We start from the raw sequence: 14978 nt of genomic DNA, 5'->3' as shown, positions 1-14978 counted from the left end.
ACGAAGCTTAAACCAATCACATCACTCTTTCCTCTGACGTATGCGACGTGACGGGGCTAACTGGTAGATTAAACTCTTACCGAAGCCGGTCGGGAGCAAGGCGAAAGCGTCCTTCCTTTCAATAAATACCTCCAGGGCTGCTCTTTGCTCCGTTTTCAATGAGAACTTCCCGTTGAATGCTTTCAATACAGCATCTATGCGTAATAGATGCGGAAGCGTGAATGAAGCGCTTCCGGCATAGATTCTGTAAACAATCTATGGCTTCCGGTCGCAGTTCTACTACGTCAGTGCCTTGAACACGCCTCTACCCAGGGCCGTTGGAGATGCTCAAAGTTGATTGGTTCCCGATTTTTCGGGAGCTTGGAAGAGCTGTAGATAGCTTGCCTGGCCAGACTAAGCTCGCAACAGGCCCTCGTGTTGCGTCACGCTTAGGATGGGCGGGCCCAGGCTAGTTCTTCACAGGAATGGAACCCAATGTGGTCTTCTGCTGTTGCATACTGAGATGCTTTTCTGCTCACCATGGTTGTAAAGAGTGATTATATGAGTTACTATATGAATTACTTCCTGGCAGCTCAAACTGCTCAATCTGTCCATTTTCTGATCTCTGACCTCTCTTATCAACAAGGTGTTTGTTTCCACCCATAGAACTGTCACTCACTCAACTCAATGTTTTTTGTTTTTTTGCACCATTCTGTGTAAACTCTAGAAATTATTGTTTGTGTGCGAAAACCCCAGGAGGAGATCAGCAGTTTCTGAAATCCTCAAACCAAAAATACTCCTCTGGCTCAAACCAACACCCATGCCACAGTGAAAGAAAGAAAGAAAGTCACACTTCACTGTGAGATCACAATTTTCCCCGTTCTGATGTCTGAACATTGTGAACATTAACTGAAGCTCTTGATTTTGTGTCTGTATATGTAAAATGTCATGACATTTTCCACTGTATAGGTTTAAATCCATGCTGTTTTTTAATCCCTCTCTCTCTCTCTCTCTCTCTGTCTATCTGTCCCTGTTCTTTCACTACACTGTTGCTATGCAGTCCTGCCATGGGCTCCATCTGTGAGGTTCTCGTCTTAGATTTTTTTTGCATCTCATGATCCACATCAACACACACACACACACATGCTTCAGGGATTGAGTTTCTCTACCGTCTCAGTGTGTGGCATGCAGTTTCATCCATCCCTGGCCTAAACTCCTAAACCCTGAGACTCAGCAAAGGTCCTCAAGCTTTAACAAGGCTGGCTGCAATCTCTTTTTCTCTCTCTCTCTCGCTCTCTCTCTCTCCTGTTTTCTGTCTTCAGTGGTACGACCCGCTGCTCTTCATGTCCCTCCCTACTGCAGTGACGGAGATGGTACAGCCCACCGGTAAAGCTGAGCCAGTGCTGTCACTGATTCAGTAGTAACACATCGAGCTGCTGAGAGGAGACGCTGAAGAACACGGAGACAACATAACTGTCCTTATGAGCCAAAGGAGTGAGAGTAGATCAAGCTGAAGAATAGAAGTAGGAAAGCAACTAGTCATCTGTTCAGGTTGCTGACACCTGTAAACCTTTTATTTACCCCCTCGCCGTCCCTGATATGACTCTTTTCAAGAGTGAACATTGCAGCCCACAGTGTGAGTATCTCGAGGTTCTCCTTTCTGTCTCGTCCTCCTCGCCTCCTTTGCCACTTTCACACTCATGAGTGTTTGGCGAGGAGATGGAGGAGATCAGACACACCAGTTTAGTTCATGCTGTGTTGTGATGGCTTTGGGAGAGATGTGGATGGACAGATGGAGAGATGTTTAAAAGCAGAATGGACTTTAGTGTAGGACTGTGGTGGTGATAGTTCAGTCTCCTGCTGTGTTTATACTCAAGGAGTGTACCACGAGTTGCCCTGTTGGACTATTTGTTGTGGCGTCCGTCTGTCTGTCTGTCTGTGTCTGTGTGTATGACTGTATGCATGTACATTGGCACCTTTGTGCCCCGGTGCTCTCATTCAAAAAGGTTCTGCACTCTTAGAGAACGTGGTCTTTTGTTGATCATGGGTTCTAGCTCTCGATTAAGCTTCTACTTTGAATCTAATGATAAAAGATAGACCAAAAACCTTCTGAAAAGCAGGCTTTCCTTTTCACATAGAGACATTCATTCTATTAGTGTGTGCGTTTCGAAAATTGGAAAACATTCAGAAGAAAGTTCAAATCTAGAATCTTAAAGGGTTCTTTCATTTGTACTTCTGAAAATCCTCTTAATGGTTCAATGTCAAACCTTTTAACTGAGGGTTTCCCATGCAGAAATGGATTATAGGGTTCTATACAGAACCTCAAAAGATGTCTTACAGAACTTCAAGCCAAAGAGCCACTTCATGATTATAAATTTGATCTTTTTTTTTCGAAGAATCCCTTTGGAAAAATCCTTAAAAAATCTATGTAGATGTCTAGAATGGAGTGTATAACTATCAGAGAGGGTTCGGGGTTATGCTTTTAGAAATCTCAAGCCATTAATCATCCAAGGAACCGTTGAGGAACTGTTCTTTCCAAGAGTAAAGGTGTGTGTTTTAAAATTGCAAATATTTTTGTTCTGATATTGAGGAAACAAACAAACAAACAAACTTTTATATATATATATATATATATATATATATATATATATATATATATATATATATATATATAGGCGGCACGGTGGTGTAGTAGTTAGCGCTGTCGCCTCACAGCAAGAAGGTCCGGGTTCGAGCCCCGTGGCCGGCGAGGGCCTTTCTGTGTGGAGTTTGCATGTTCTCCCCGTGTCCGCGTGGGTTTCCTCCGGGTGCTCCGGTTTCCCCCACAGTCCAAAGACATGCAGGTTAGGTTAACTGGTGACTCTAAATTGACCGTAGGTGTGAGTGTGAATGGTTGTCTGAGTCTATGTGTCAGCCCTGTGATGACCTGGCGACTTGTCCAGGGTGTACCCCGCCTTTCGCCCGTAGTCAGCTGGGATAAGCTCCAGCTTGCCTGCGACCCTGTAGAACAGGATAAAGCGGCTAGAGATAATGAGATGAGATATATATATATATATATATATATATATATATATATACAACCCCGATTCCCAAAAAGTTGGGACAAAGTACAAATTGTAAATAAAAATGGAATGCAATGATGTGGAAGTTTCAAAATTCCATATTTTATTCAGAATAGAACATAGATGACATATCAAATGTTTAAACTGAGAAAATGTATCATTTAAAGAGAAAAATTAGGTGATTTTAAATTTCATGACAGCAACACATCTCAAAAAAGTTGGGACAAGGCCATGTTTACCACTGTGAGACATCCCCTTTTCTCTTTACAACAGTCTGTAAACGTCTGGGGACTGAGGAGACAAGTTGCTCAAGTTTAGGGATAGGAATGTTAACCCATTCTTGTCTAATGTAGGATTCTAGTTGCTCAACTGTCTTGGGTCTTTTTTGTCGTATCTTCCGTTTTATGATGCGCCAAATGTTTTCTATGGGTGAAAGATCTGGACTGCAGGCTGGCCAGTTCAGTACCCGGACCCTTCTTCTACGCAGCCATGATGCTGTAATTGATGCAGTATGTGGTTTGGCATTGTCATGTTGGAAAATGCAAAGTCTTCCCTGAAAGATACGTCGTCTGGATGGAAGCCGGATATACCTTTCAGCATTGACGGTGTCTTTCCAGATGTGTAAGCTGCTCATGCCACATGCACTAATGCAACCCCATACCATCAGAGATGCAGGCTTCTGAACTGAGCGCTGATAACAGCTTGGGTCGTCCTTCTCCTCTTTAGTCCGAATGACATGGTGTCCCTGATTTCCATAAAGAACTTCAAATTTTGATTCGTCTGACCACAGAACAGTTTTCCACTTTGCCACAGTCCATTTTAAATGAGCCTTGGCCCAGAGAAGACGTCTGCGCTTCTGGATCATGTTTAGATACGGCTTCTTCTTTGAACTATAGAGTTTTAGCTGGCAACGGCGGATGGCACGGTGAATTGTGTTCACAGATAATGTTCTCTGGAAAGATTCCTGAGCCCATTTTGTGATTTCCAATACAGAAGCATGCCTATATGTGATGCAGTGCCGTCTAAGGGCCCAAAGATCACGGGCACCCAGTATGGTTTTCCGGCCTTGACCCTTACGCACAGAGATTCTACCAGATTCTCTGAATCTTTTGATGATATTATGCACTGTAGATGATGATATGTTCAAACTCTTTGCAATTTTACACTGTCGAACTCCTTTCTGATATTGCTCCACTATTTGTCGGCGCAGAATTAGGGGGATTGGTGATCCTCTTCCCATCTTTACTTCTGAGAGCCGCTGCCACTCCAAGATGCTCTTTTTATACCCAGTCATGTTAATGACCTATTGCCAATTGACCCAATGAGTTGCAATTTGGTCCTCCAGCTGTTCCTTTTTTGTACCTTTAACTTTTCCAGCCTCTTATTGCCCCTGTCCCAACTTTTTTGAGATGTGTTGCTGTCATGAAATTTCAAAATGTTTCACTTTCGACATTTGATATGTTGTCTATGTTCTATTGTGAATACAATATCAGTTTTTGATATTTGTAAATTATTGCATTCCGTTTTTATTTACAATTTATACTTTGTCCCAACTTTTTTGGAATCGGGGTTGTGTATATATATATATAATTTCTAAAACCTAAAAGGATTTATTTGTGTGTCTGGGAGAACTTCTGGAAGATGCAATGAAAATCCCTACAACAGACGAATTCCCAATGAAACATGGGCTGTATGGTTCTATATGCAACATTTTAGGAGTTGTTACAACAGCATGGTGGTGTAGTGGTTAGCACTGTTACCTCACAGCAAGAAGGTTCTGGGTTCGAGCCCAGCGGCCGATGGGGGCCTTTCTGTGTGGAGTTTGCATGTTCTCCCTGTGTCTGCGTGGGTTTCCTCTGGGTGCTCCGGTTTCCCCCACGGTCCAAAGACATGCGGTTAGGTTATCATGGGGCAGCCTTGGGTTGAAGGTTGGACTGAAGTGCCCTTGAGCAAGGCACCTAACTCCCAACTGCTCTGAGTATGTGTGTGTGCTCATTGCTCACTTGTGTTTGCATGTGTGTGTTTACTGCTTTGATGCAGAGAGGAATTTCACTGTGCTTAAGTGTATGTGTGATAAATAAAGTTCTTCTTCAAAGAACTGTGTCAGGAGTCTAAATTTAAGCATTGTCTTGAAGAAACACTTTGAGGAAACTGAAAATTCCATGCAGATCCCCAGAACTGAGTATGTTCCTATCACAGAGGGTTTGAAGTACTGTAATAACTTTAGAACGCTAGAACGTTTGACCATCCAAACAAGTCCTGGTGAAGACTTCTTTCAAAAGCTGCTTTTACACGGGCAGTGGGAACAAGTTGCGCCCACTTTCCTTTGTGTCTACATGCTCACTCTCTATTGGGGCAAACCACAGGTTAGAGAGATAAACACAAAAGTGCTCATGCACAAATCAGTGATCAATGATTGTGGGCTGATTTCTCCAAATCCAGCTTTCACTTCCGGAAAACTGATTCACTCCGAGTCTTGAGTCGTTCAGAGAACGAATCGATTCTTTGAGTTGGCGTTTTTAGATTAATTTACTGTAATTTTCTCCTTTGTTTAAAACAATCAGTTACAAAGTTAACAAAGCAAGACAAATAAAAAAAAGAACCATCAATAAATAAATCACACCGTCCCACACAGACCTAAAGAGACACTTACACACAAACGCACACATCCATGAAATACAGTACAGACACAAACGAACAGATAAACGGACAGATAAACAGACAGACAGACAGACAGAGTAAACTCAATGATTAAGTAATGGAATTGGCTGGAGATTTTTGGCGCTATGTGCAAGATTAGTGTAAGATCTGACTGAATTTAGATGAATTTTAAATTGAAAAAGCAAACAATGATCTGTATCTAGGCTGCATCATGCCAGCAAGAAGGTTCTGGGTTCGAGCCCAGTGGCCAACGAGGGCCTTTCTGTCTGGAGTTTGCATGTTCTCCCCGTGTCTGCATGGTCTGGTTTCCTCCACGGTCCAAAGACATACAGGTTAGGCTAATTGGTGGCTCTAAATTGACCGTAGGTGTGAATGTGAGTGTGAATGGTTGTTTGTCTCTATGTGTCAGCCCTGCAATGATCTGGCGACTTGTCCAGGGTGTACCCTGCTTCTCACCCATAGTCAGCTGGGATAGGCTCCAGCTTGCTGCATAGGATAAGCGGTTACGGATAATGGATGGATGGATGGATGGATGATCTGCATCTCACCACAACTAGATGAAGGTAAGATCTTCTTCTTTAGTCCAGTTATCACTGCGATTGGTTTGGGAATCACTTGACTCCATCGTTTAAAGGTGGAGAAGTTGGACAAGGAAAAGCACTCGAGAAGAACTGACCATTGAATTTGCCGTCAAGTGATCTTGTCCAGATGATAAATGACCCGGGTGATACTATGGTGCACATGTAATCCCTTCTGCTTGCCACTGATTGTGTTTAGACGGTAAGCGGGAACAAGTTCCACTCTGAATAAGATGCTCCGTAACAAGTTGCACCACCTCATAAAGTGGACCAAGTAGCACCCATGGGTGTCAAACTGTTCTGGAAGAAATTGTGTTTAGACACGCAGTTGCTCCGGGATAACTTGTTCCCGCGCAAGTGTCAGTGTAAAAGCAGCTTGAGTGTAGCTGTGTGCTTTAAAATTGTAAAATAATTTTAAAAAATGGAAAACCCCAAAAGGTTAACTCTTAAACCATAATGGATTGCTGTGCCTCTCTGGGGAACCTTTAATGGTTTAACCTTTAACCTTTAAATATTTTTTGAAATGATAGAACATGGGGCGGCATGGTGGTGTAGTGGTTAGCGCTGTCGCCTCACAGCAAGAAGGTCTGGGTTCGAGCCCCGTGGCTGGCGAGGGCCTTTCTGTGCGGAGTTTGCATGTTCTCCCCGTGTCCATGTGGGTTTCCTCCGGGTGCTCCGGTTTCCCCCACAATCCAAAGACATGCAGGTTAGGTTAACTGGTGACTCTAAATTGACCGTAGGTGTGAATGAGAGTGTGAATGGTTGTCTGTGTCTATGTGTCAGCCCTGTGATGACCTGGCGACTTGTCCAGGGTGTACCCCTCCTTTCGCCCGTAGTCAGCTGGGATAGGCTCCAGCTTGCCTGCGACCTTGTAGAACAGGATAAAGTGGCTAGAGATAATGAGATGAGATGATTGAACACATTAGGTCTGAGATGACTTTGATGCTTGGACCCCTAAATATAATAACTTTGATAATGTGATATAGTGATTGCCACAAGTGTACCAAAAAAAAAAAGTCATGAACCCCTGGTGGTTCCCGGACCCCACTTTGAGAACCACTGCTGTTTAGAACATTCCAGGGGTTTTTACAGAACATCAAGACACCGCTACAGGATGACGCATTTTCCCTCAGATCCTCTTTGCATTCTCTGTAAAATATAATGCGCTCTATGTATAACAAAGTGTTTTCCTCTAATAAATGGTTCTGTAATACTTAGAAGACCCCAGAAGAATCCAAAGAACCACTGAGAAACCCTGATTTCTTAGAGTGCAAGTATATGTTTTCAAAAATAAATACTATTGTTCTGATATTGAGGAAACAAGAGTTTAATAAAGTAAAAGGATAAAACCGTTTCAACTCTTGAAGCTTTTATGGACAAACTGACAACAGAAAATTGAATTCCTGTCCAGAGATAGTTCCAAGGAGAACATCTTTAGGAAATGAGGAACATGGAATGATCTGAAGAACATGTGAAGAACCGTTTTTTTTTGTAAGAGTGTACATTTTTAAGAGTGAACATTCTTGGAAACTGGTCAAACAACGATATAATAAAAATGCTGACTTTGCCACTAACCTGAAGTTTAATCTTTGTACCGTTTCGTACAAGTTGAGTCAAACAAATTGTGATCAATGTTGCCATGTCAGCACCGACATGATTAATAAATGTAGTCAACTCTACTCTCGATTTCTTTTTTTTTTTTGCTGCGTGAACATGATGAATAATGCACTAAACCGGCTTGTAAATAAACATAAACGTGTGATATGAGAGAGAGAGAGAGAGAGAGAGAGAGAGAGTCACAGATTTAGTCCTATTCCCTGCTCCCAGCACAGGAAGTGTGTTTTCTTTCCTTTCCCATTCTTTCATGCTGCATTTCCAACTCACAGATCAGAAATAATTTTAATGGAGCTGTACATGCTTGAGTTTTTTATTCACTGAATACTATTACATTTTACTAGACAAATCTCTACCGTCTAATCAGTACATTTTCAAACATTTCTGTATAATCATTGCAAAGCTTCATACTTAAAGGGATCCTCCAGTGGATTTGTTCTCAAATTTATTTGAAGTAAAAGTCGTCGCAGATTTCAAAAATCAAACTTCATTTTCTGAGACCAAATAGTATTTCAGAAAAATGCATTAAAAAACAAACGAACAAAAAAAACACCAGATGGGCTTCCTGTGCTGGTGACATATACGATGACGTCAGGTAGTGGTCGCTTGGAGTAGGCGTGACAGTGCACCGCTGCGCTAATGAACCTCCCAAACATACGTTTGTACGGGAGAACAGCATGTTTTCGTTTGGCCTTTAAAGACATTTAAAAGTGTTTAATCTACATAAACACATCTAGTGTCGATTCAAGATTAAATAACATTTACGGAAAATATTGTTAATTTTGTGCGGCGCTGTGATGAGCTTTTACTTAAAGGAACAGTCCACTGTACTTCCATAATGAAATATGTTCTTCTCTGAATTGAGACGAGCTGATCCGTACCTCTCCGAGCTTTGTGCGACCTCCCAGTCAGTCAGACGCGCTGTCACTCCTGTTAGCAATGTAGCTAGGCTCAGCATGGCCAATGGTATTTTTTGGGGCTGTAGTTAGATGCGACCAAACTCTTCCACATTTTTGCTGTTTACATAGGTTTATATGACCAGTGACATGAAACAAAGTTCAGTTACATAAATTGAAACGTGGCAATTTTCTATGCTATGGAAAGTCCGCACTATAATGACAGGCGTACTAACACCTTCTGTGCGCTTCGACAGCGCATTGATACCTTCACTCGGAGTTGTACCATTTTTTTTTAGACAGGGCGGACGGACCAGGGCATTCACCCGCCTGGCCGTGCCCGATGAGGAGCGCTCTCGGCCGGCTTGGGAGGCAGACGGCAGCCCCTCCTGGAAGTGTGGTTTTACCATGGGCCTCATGCGGAAAAATTACAAAGTCCCAATTTTACCATGGGGCTCGAGTTGTACCATTTTTTTAGACAGGGCGGACGGACCAGGGCATTCGCCCGCCTGGCCGTGCCCGAAGAGGAGTGAAGGTATCAATGCACTGTCAAAGCGTGCAGAAGGTGTTAGTATGCCTGTCATTATAGTGCGGACTTTCCATAGCATAGAAAATCGCCACGTTTCAATTTGTGTAACTGAACTTTGTTTCATGTCACTGGTCATATAAACCTATGTAAACAGGAAAAACGTGGAAGAGTTTGGTCGCATCTAACTACAGCCCCAAAAAATACCATTGGCCATGCTGAGCCTAGCTACATTGCTAACAGGAGTAACAGCGCGTCTGACTGACTGGGAGGTCGCGCAAAGCTCGGAGAGGTACGGATCAGCTCGTCTCAATTCAGAGAAGAACATATTTCATTATGGAAGTACGGTGGACTGTTCCTTTAAAGTGTTTTTTAACATTGTGTGATGCCATACACCAAACTCACGGGCGCCGCCATCTTGGGTTTTTTAGTGATGTTCGTCACCGGTCTGTGTATTTTGTTGTTGCGTCCAGCTCGCTCACTCACTGTTGGTTCAATCAGCTTGAAACTCATGATTCCCACCTAGTGGCTGAATCCCTCATGTTGACTTGTTTTTCCAATAAAATCGCCCGAACACTTTGCTGTCTAGTGCCCGCGAAAGATCGGATCCCTGAGGAAACTTTTTTTATCCTTCCTAAAAATCAATGGTTTTCCTTATATTTTTTCCATGGAGAAAAAATGAGAAGGTGTATAAATATCAGTAATACTGTTTTGAAGAGAATGAACTAAAGTTTGACCCTCTTATTCTTGGGGTTCACGTGACGTCACATCCGCCTCATTAGTTATTCAAAACTTTAGCTGGTGGTCTATCAAAGCTCAGTTGACAAAGTGTTTGTACGGAAAAGGCGCATTGCTCGCATGAAAAATGCCTTACGCTTGCGTTCAAATCGATCAAACCGTGAAACTGATAAAAGTTTCTTCAGGGTTCCTCGTGAACTAATAAAGGTGAACGAACACAGGATTTCACAATAAGACGAGGAGAAAGGTGGCTTTTGAACCTCTGACTGAAATCGAAGGGAGCCGAGTCGAAGCATGCTCGAGTTTCACTTGGTGAAAGGTTTGTATTTCCCTCTCAGCTCTGTCCTTAGTGTTTTCCAAGTACTTTTCTTGCTATGTGTCGTTATTTTACGGTACTTTTTTAGTCACGAAGCGCTAAAGTCCCCAGCTGTTTCTTTGTTTCCTCCTCACTCCTTACAAAGTCCATATGCATGAAGGTCGCGACAAAATTCTTCCCCAGCCGTACAGTTACAATGCGCCGTGATCACTTCTTCTCCGTCTTGTTTAACTAAGATCCAGGTCTTTAAAGGGGTTTCTGATTATCTTTGTGAATGATTTACCTGAGAGGTAAGAGCCAACACAAGTGAGAATCAACTGAACTGTTGCTTGTTTACACTTCAACTTGCAGCTCTTCATTGTAAAGACGCGAACAAAAAGCTTAAAAAAAAATACTTACACGGGCAAAAACAATCAAGGATTCATTCGGCAGCGACTTGATACCGAGGTTACCCAACCACGTACAAAAAAGTTGTAAGCCTCCATACTCTTCCACGCTTTCATCTGTTTTGCGGTGTAGAAGGACGTCTGCAACACCAGATAGTTCGAGATGTCGGGGAACTCGACTGAAGGGTAGTTTTCCAGATCGTATGACAAATCCTTCTTTCCCAGACTGTCGGGGTCGATTCCATTGCACATAGCAATCTTCTGAATATATCTAAAGCGAGCAGTGGCTTCTAGATTACGGGCGTACTCTGATAAGTTATTGCTAGTTGTCTGCACTACGGCAGCTGTTTTGGTTTGCTAGACCACCAGCAGTTTTACCAGAAGTGAAATCGCTAAGAAAAACCACGTGACTGAAACCCAAGAATACACAGCGCATTCGAGCAGCATTGTCATTAGTCATGCTTGGTGTCCACAATTTAAAGTGAACATACCCGCTACATTTTGGCTTAAACACAAAGGATGGACCAATTTCACTGATGTATTAATTTTAAGCCTTCTCGGTGCAGAATTGTGATGTACAAGAAGAAGACTTTATCTGTAACTCTTACCATGATGCTCAAAATTCTACATCTCTTAATTTTTGGCTTTTTGGTCTAATAATTTCTGATTGAGGACTTTTTCTCATGAATTGAAAATTAAACCAATGGAAAATGGTTGCTGGTTTGTGACTGGGGCAACAGACGGAAATGGAAATTTTATCAAACACTGGATTTTCAAATGTTCATAACTTTTTTTTTTTTAACATATTTACAAAATTAAACAAGTTTTCAATTCTGATCTTCACACTCTTGATACATTACACAACACTAATGCCTCGGTCACAACCGGCCGTACGTGCTCCTACGGCCGGTCTACGTGCAAAAAACACAAGAAACGCATGGAGGGCGTGCATGTGACATGCTGATTTTCGAGCCGTAGACCGGCCGCAGAGGTTCTTTGTCATGTCAAACAAACTCTACGGGTGCTTACGTTTTTTTCAAGTTGCAAGACAAACTTACGGCCAACATGTGTCTTTCTCCACAAACAAACAAACAAAAAACGCAGCGATTTGGGAAACGCCAAAAATCGCACGGCCAAAAAATCGTACGTCCGGTTGTGACCTAGGCTTATGACAACTACTTTTAAAAATGGCCTGTCGTTGCTACTACTGTATAAACAGCTGACTTGCTCCTTATGTCATAGGTTTGCTAGTTTTCCAAGTATTTTTACTGAATGTATCTGTTTTTAAATAAGTATGTCTCATTGTGTCATATATAAATGCTACAATGGTGCTGAAAAGAAAGCACAAGCTGAAATTGGACTGCATTTCCACAGAGAAAATGCAAAGTGTGCTCAATCAGCTGGAACAGAGTGTCACTGATAGAAACTGGATCAGGCATGAGACCTCGCTCTGCAAAATCTTTTTTTACATGATCTACAGAAAGTGTGTGTAGTGTGTATTGTGTAGTGCGGTTATACGCTCTAAAATCTGTTTTAAACCATGCCACACACTCTGTGGTCTGAGGATATTTTCTGGCACTCTAATGATTTTGGCATGCTCTGATTTTGTTGTCAGTTTCAACAAATCTAAGCAGTATTTTCAAAGTCATATGACTTTTTTTGTATTCAGCACAATTTCAGCTACAATAATATCTCTGTAGTCTGTATGCCATGATTGTACTTTAAAAAAAAAACAGATAAATGAAGATGTTGTAAAAAAGCAGTTTTTGGAATGTGTGAAAAAACATGATCTTACCCATTGTGACAAACCGTTTTGATCACTTGAGGTGATTCTGTTCAGTCTTAGGAATGGATCAAACACAAAAACTTAAATCTGCTTCATTGATTTGGACAATTAACTGGCCATAAAAAATTTGATGTCCTATTGTTTTGGGATAAAGGGTTGGCAGTGGGAGGGGTATTCAATGAGAAAAGTAAAAAATTCCATTCCATTCAGTGAGAAGAGTGAACACCCTTCCCACTGCTATCTCTTAATCCCATCAGGTCGAATGATCAAAACGGTTCTTCATAATGGGTAAGATCATGTTTTTTCACACATTCCAACACAGTTCTAAAACTGGTTTTTACAACAGCTTAATTTATCTGGTATTTGACTTTATTTTGGTATTTGACTCGATTCAGTGTGTCTTGAAATTAACTCTTGTACTACAGTGGCATGCAAAAGTTTGGGCACCCTTGCTGAAAATGTCTGTTACTGTGAATAGTTAAGTGAGCAGAAGATGAACTGATCACCAAAAAGCATAAGGGTAAAGATGTCACATTTCTTTAATATTTTCCGCAAGATTACATTTTTATTTACATCATTTACCAAAAAAGGAAAAGGACCTGAAGCAAAAGTTTGGGCACCTGACATGGTCAGTACTTAGTAACACCCCGTTTGGCAAGTATCACAGCTTGTAAACACTTTTTGTAGCCAGCTAATAATCTTTCAGTTCTTACCTGGGGGATTTTCACACATTTGTCCTTGCAAAAGGCTTCCAGTTCTACAAGTTTCCTGGGCTGTCTTGCATGCACTGCTCTTTTGAGATCTATCCACAGATTTTCAATGATGTTTAGGTCAGGGGACTGTGAGGGCCAGGGCAAAACCTTCAGCTTGTGCCTCTTGAGGTATTCCATTGTAGATTTTGAGATGCGTTTTGGATCATCGTCTTATTGTAGGACCCATCCTCTTTTTAACTTCAATTTTTTTACAGATGGTGTGATGTTTGCTGGCATTTATTCGAATCCATGCTTCCCTTGACCAATGAAATGTGCCCTGTGCCACTGGCTGCAACACGACCCCAAGGCATGATCGATCCACACCCATGCTTCAGAGTTGGAGAGGTGTTCTTTTCCTGGAATTTGGCACCCTTTTTTCTCCAAACATACCTTTGCACATTGTGGCCAACAAGTTCTATTTTGATTTCATCAGTCCACAGGACTTGTTTCCAAAATGCATCAGGCTTGCTTAGATGTTCATTTGCAAACTTCAGACACTGAATTTTGTGGCTAGGACGCAGGAACGGTTTTCTTCTGATGACTCTTCCATGAAGGTCATATTTGTTCAGGTGTCGCTGCATAGTAGAACAGTGCACCACCACTCCAGGGTCTGCTAAATCTTTCTGAAGGTCTTTTACAGTCAAACAGGGGTTTTTATTTGCCTTTCTAGCAATCCAACGAGCAGTTCTTTCAGAAAGTTTTCTTCATCTTCCAGACCTCACCTTGATCTCCACTGTTTCTGTTAACTGCCATTTCTTAATAACATTACAATCTGAGGAAACAGCTACCTGAAAACACTTTGCTATGTTCTTGTAGCCTTTTCCTGATTTGTGAGCATCAATTATTTTATTATTCAGAATGCGAGGGAGTTGCTTAGAGGAGCCCATGGCTGTTGATTTTAGGGACAAGCTTGAGGAGTCAGAGAAGTTATACAGCTTTCATATCTGCATCATCTGACCTTTCCTAATGAAGAATTTGAACAAGCCACAGCTCAATAAGCTAATTAAGGTCTGGAACCTTTGTAAAAGTTACCTGAGGACTCAAATGTATGGGGGTGCCCAAGCTTTCACATGGTGTTCCTTTTCTTTTTCCACTCTCCAATTGTACAAAACAAAAATAATACACAAATCCTGCATAAAATGCTGAAAAGAAATGTCTCATCTTTACCTTTATGCCTTTTGGTGACCAGTTCATCTTCTGCTCACTTAACTATTCACAGTAACAGACATTTTCAGCAAGGGTGCCCAAACTTTTGCATGCCACTGTATTTTACTCAGTTCAGAGCCAAAACCTACTCTGTTACACAATTACTCTGTAATTTTGCTCCCACTCCAACTCCAAATTTTACTCTCTAAACTCAAAACAGAGCAAAATTAACTATTTTTGAGGAAAATACTTTTCACCCTGGAAAAATTGCTCAGTCATTTTTCCTGTGTATGTACAACAGCACACGCACGCACATCAACAGATATGCTTCATATGCACATAAGAAATATTTACACTTACTCGAGTTGATCTTCAACTGGATCAAGTTGAAGAAAAAAAGGCACCGCTCATCATCAATGTTGCAGTTCTTAAGATTGAATTGAATCGCTGTCCTGAAATTGAATCGCTGTCCTGAATCATCCGAAGCACATAAAATCCACGTGCCATCTCACAACAAGTTTTACCTCCAAATAGCCTA

The 14978-nt window shown here is 41.7% G+C and overlaps 1 protein-coding gene across 1 annotated transcript in view; it reads left to right on the top strand.

Moving 5' to 3' along the window:
- The first annotated feature begins 1484 nt into the window (after nucleotides 1–1484).
- LOC132887360 (RNA-binding Raly-like protein) overlaps nucleotides 1485–14978 on the top strand; it is a 238875-nt gene continuing 225381 nt past the window's right edge. The window contains exon 1 of the mRNA XM_060922829.1: nucleotides 1485–1615. Within this exon, the coding sequence (XP_060778812.1) occupies nucleotides 1579–1615 (37 nt within the window). The 5' untranslated portion in view covers nucleotides 1485–1578. The remainder of the gene's footprint in view (nucleotides 1616–14978) is intronic.

Source organism: Neoarius graeffei, chromosome 6, assembly GCF_027579695.1.
Source record: "Neoarius graeffei isolate fNeoGra1 chromosome 6, fNeoGra1.pri, whole genome shotgun sequence".
Taxonomy (NCBI): Eukaryota; Metazoa; Chordata; class Actinopteri; order Siluriformes; family Ariidae; genus Neoarius; species Neoarius graeffei.
Note: the sequence above shows the minus strand (reverse complement) of the source record. Positions and strands in the feature narration are given on the sequence as shown.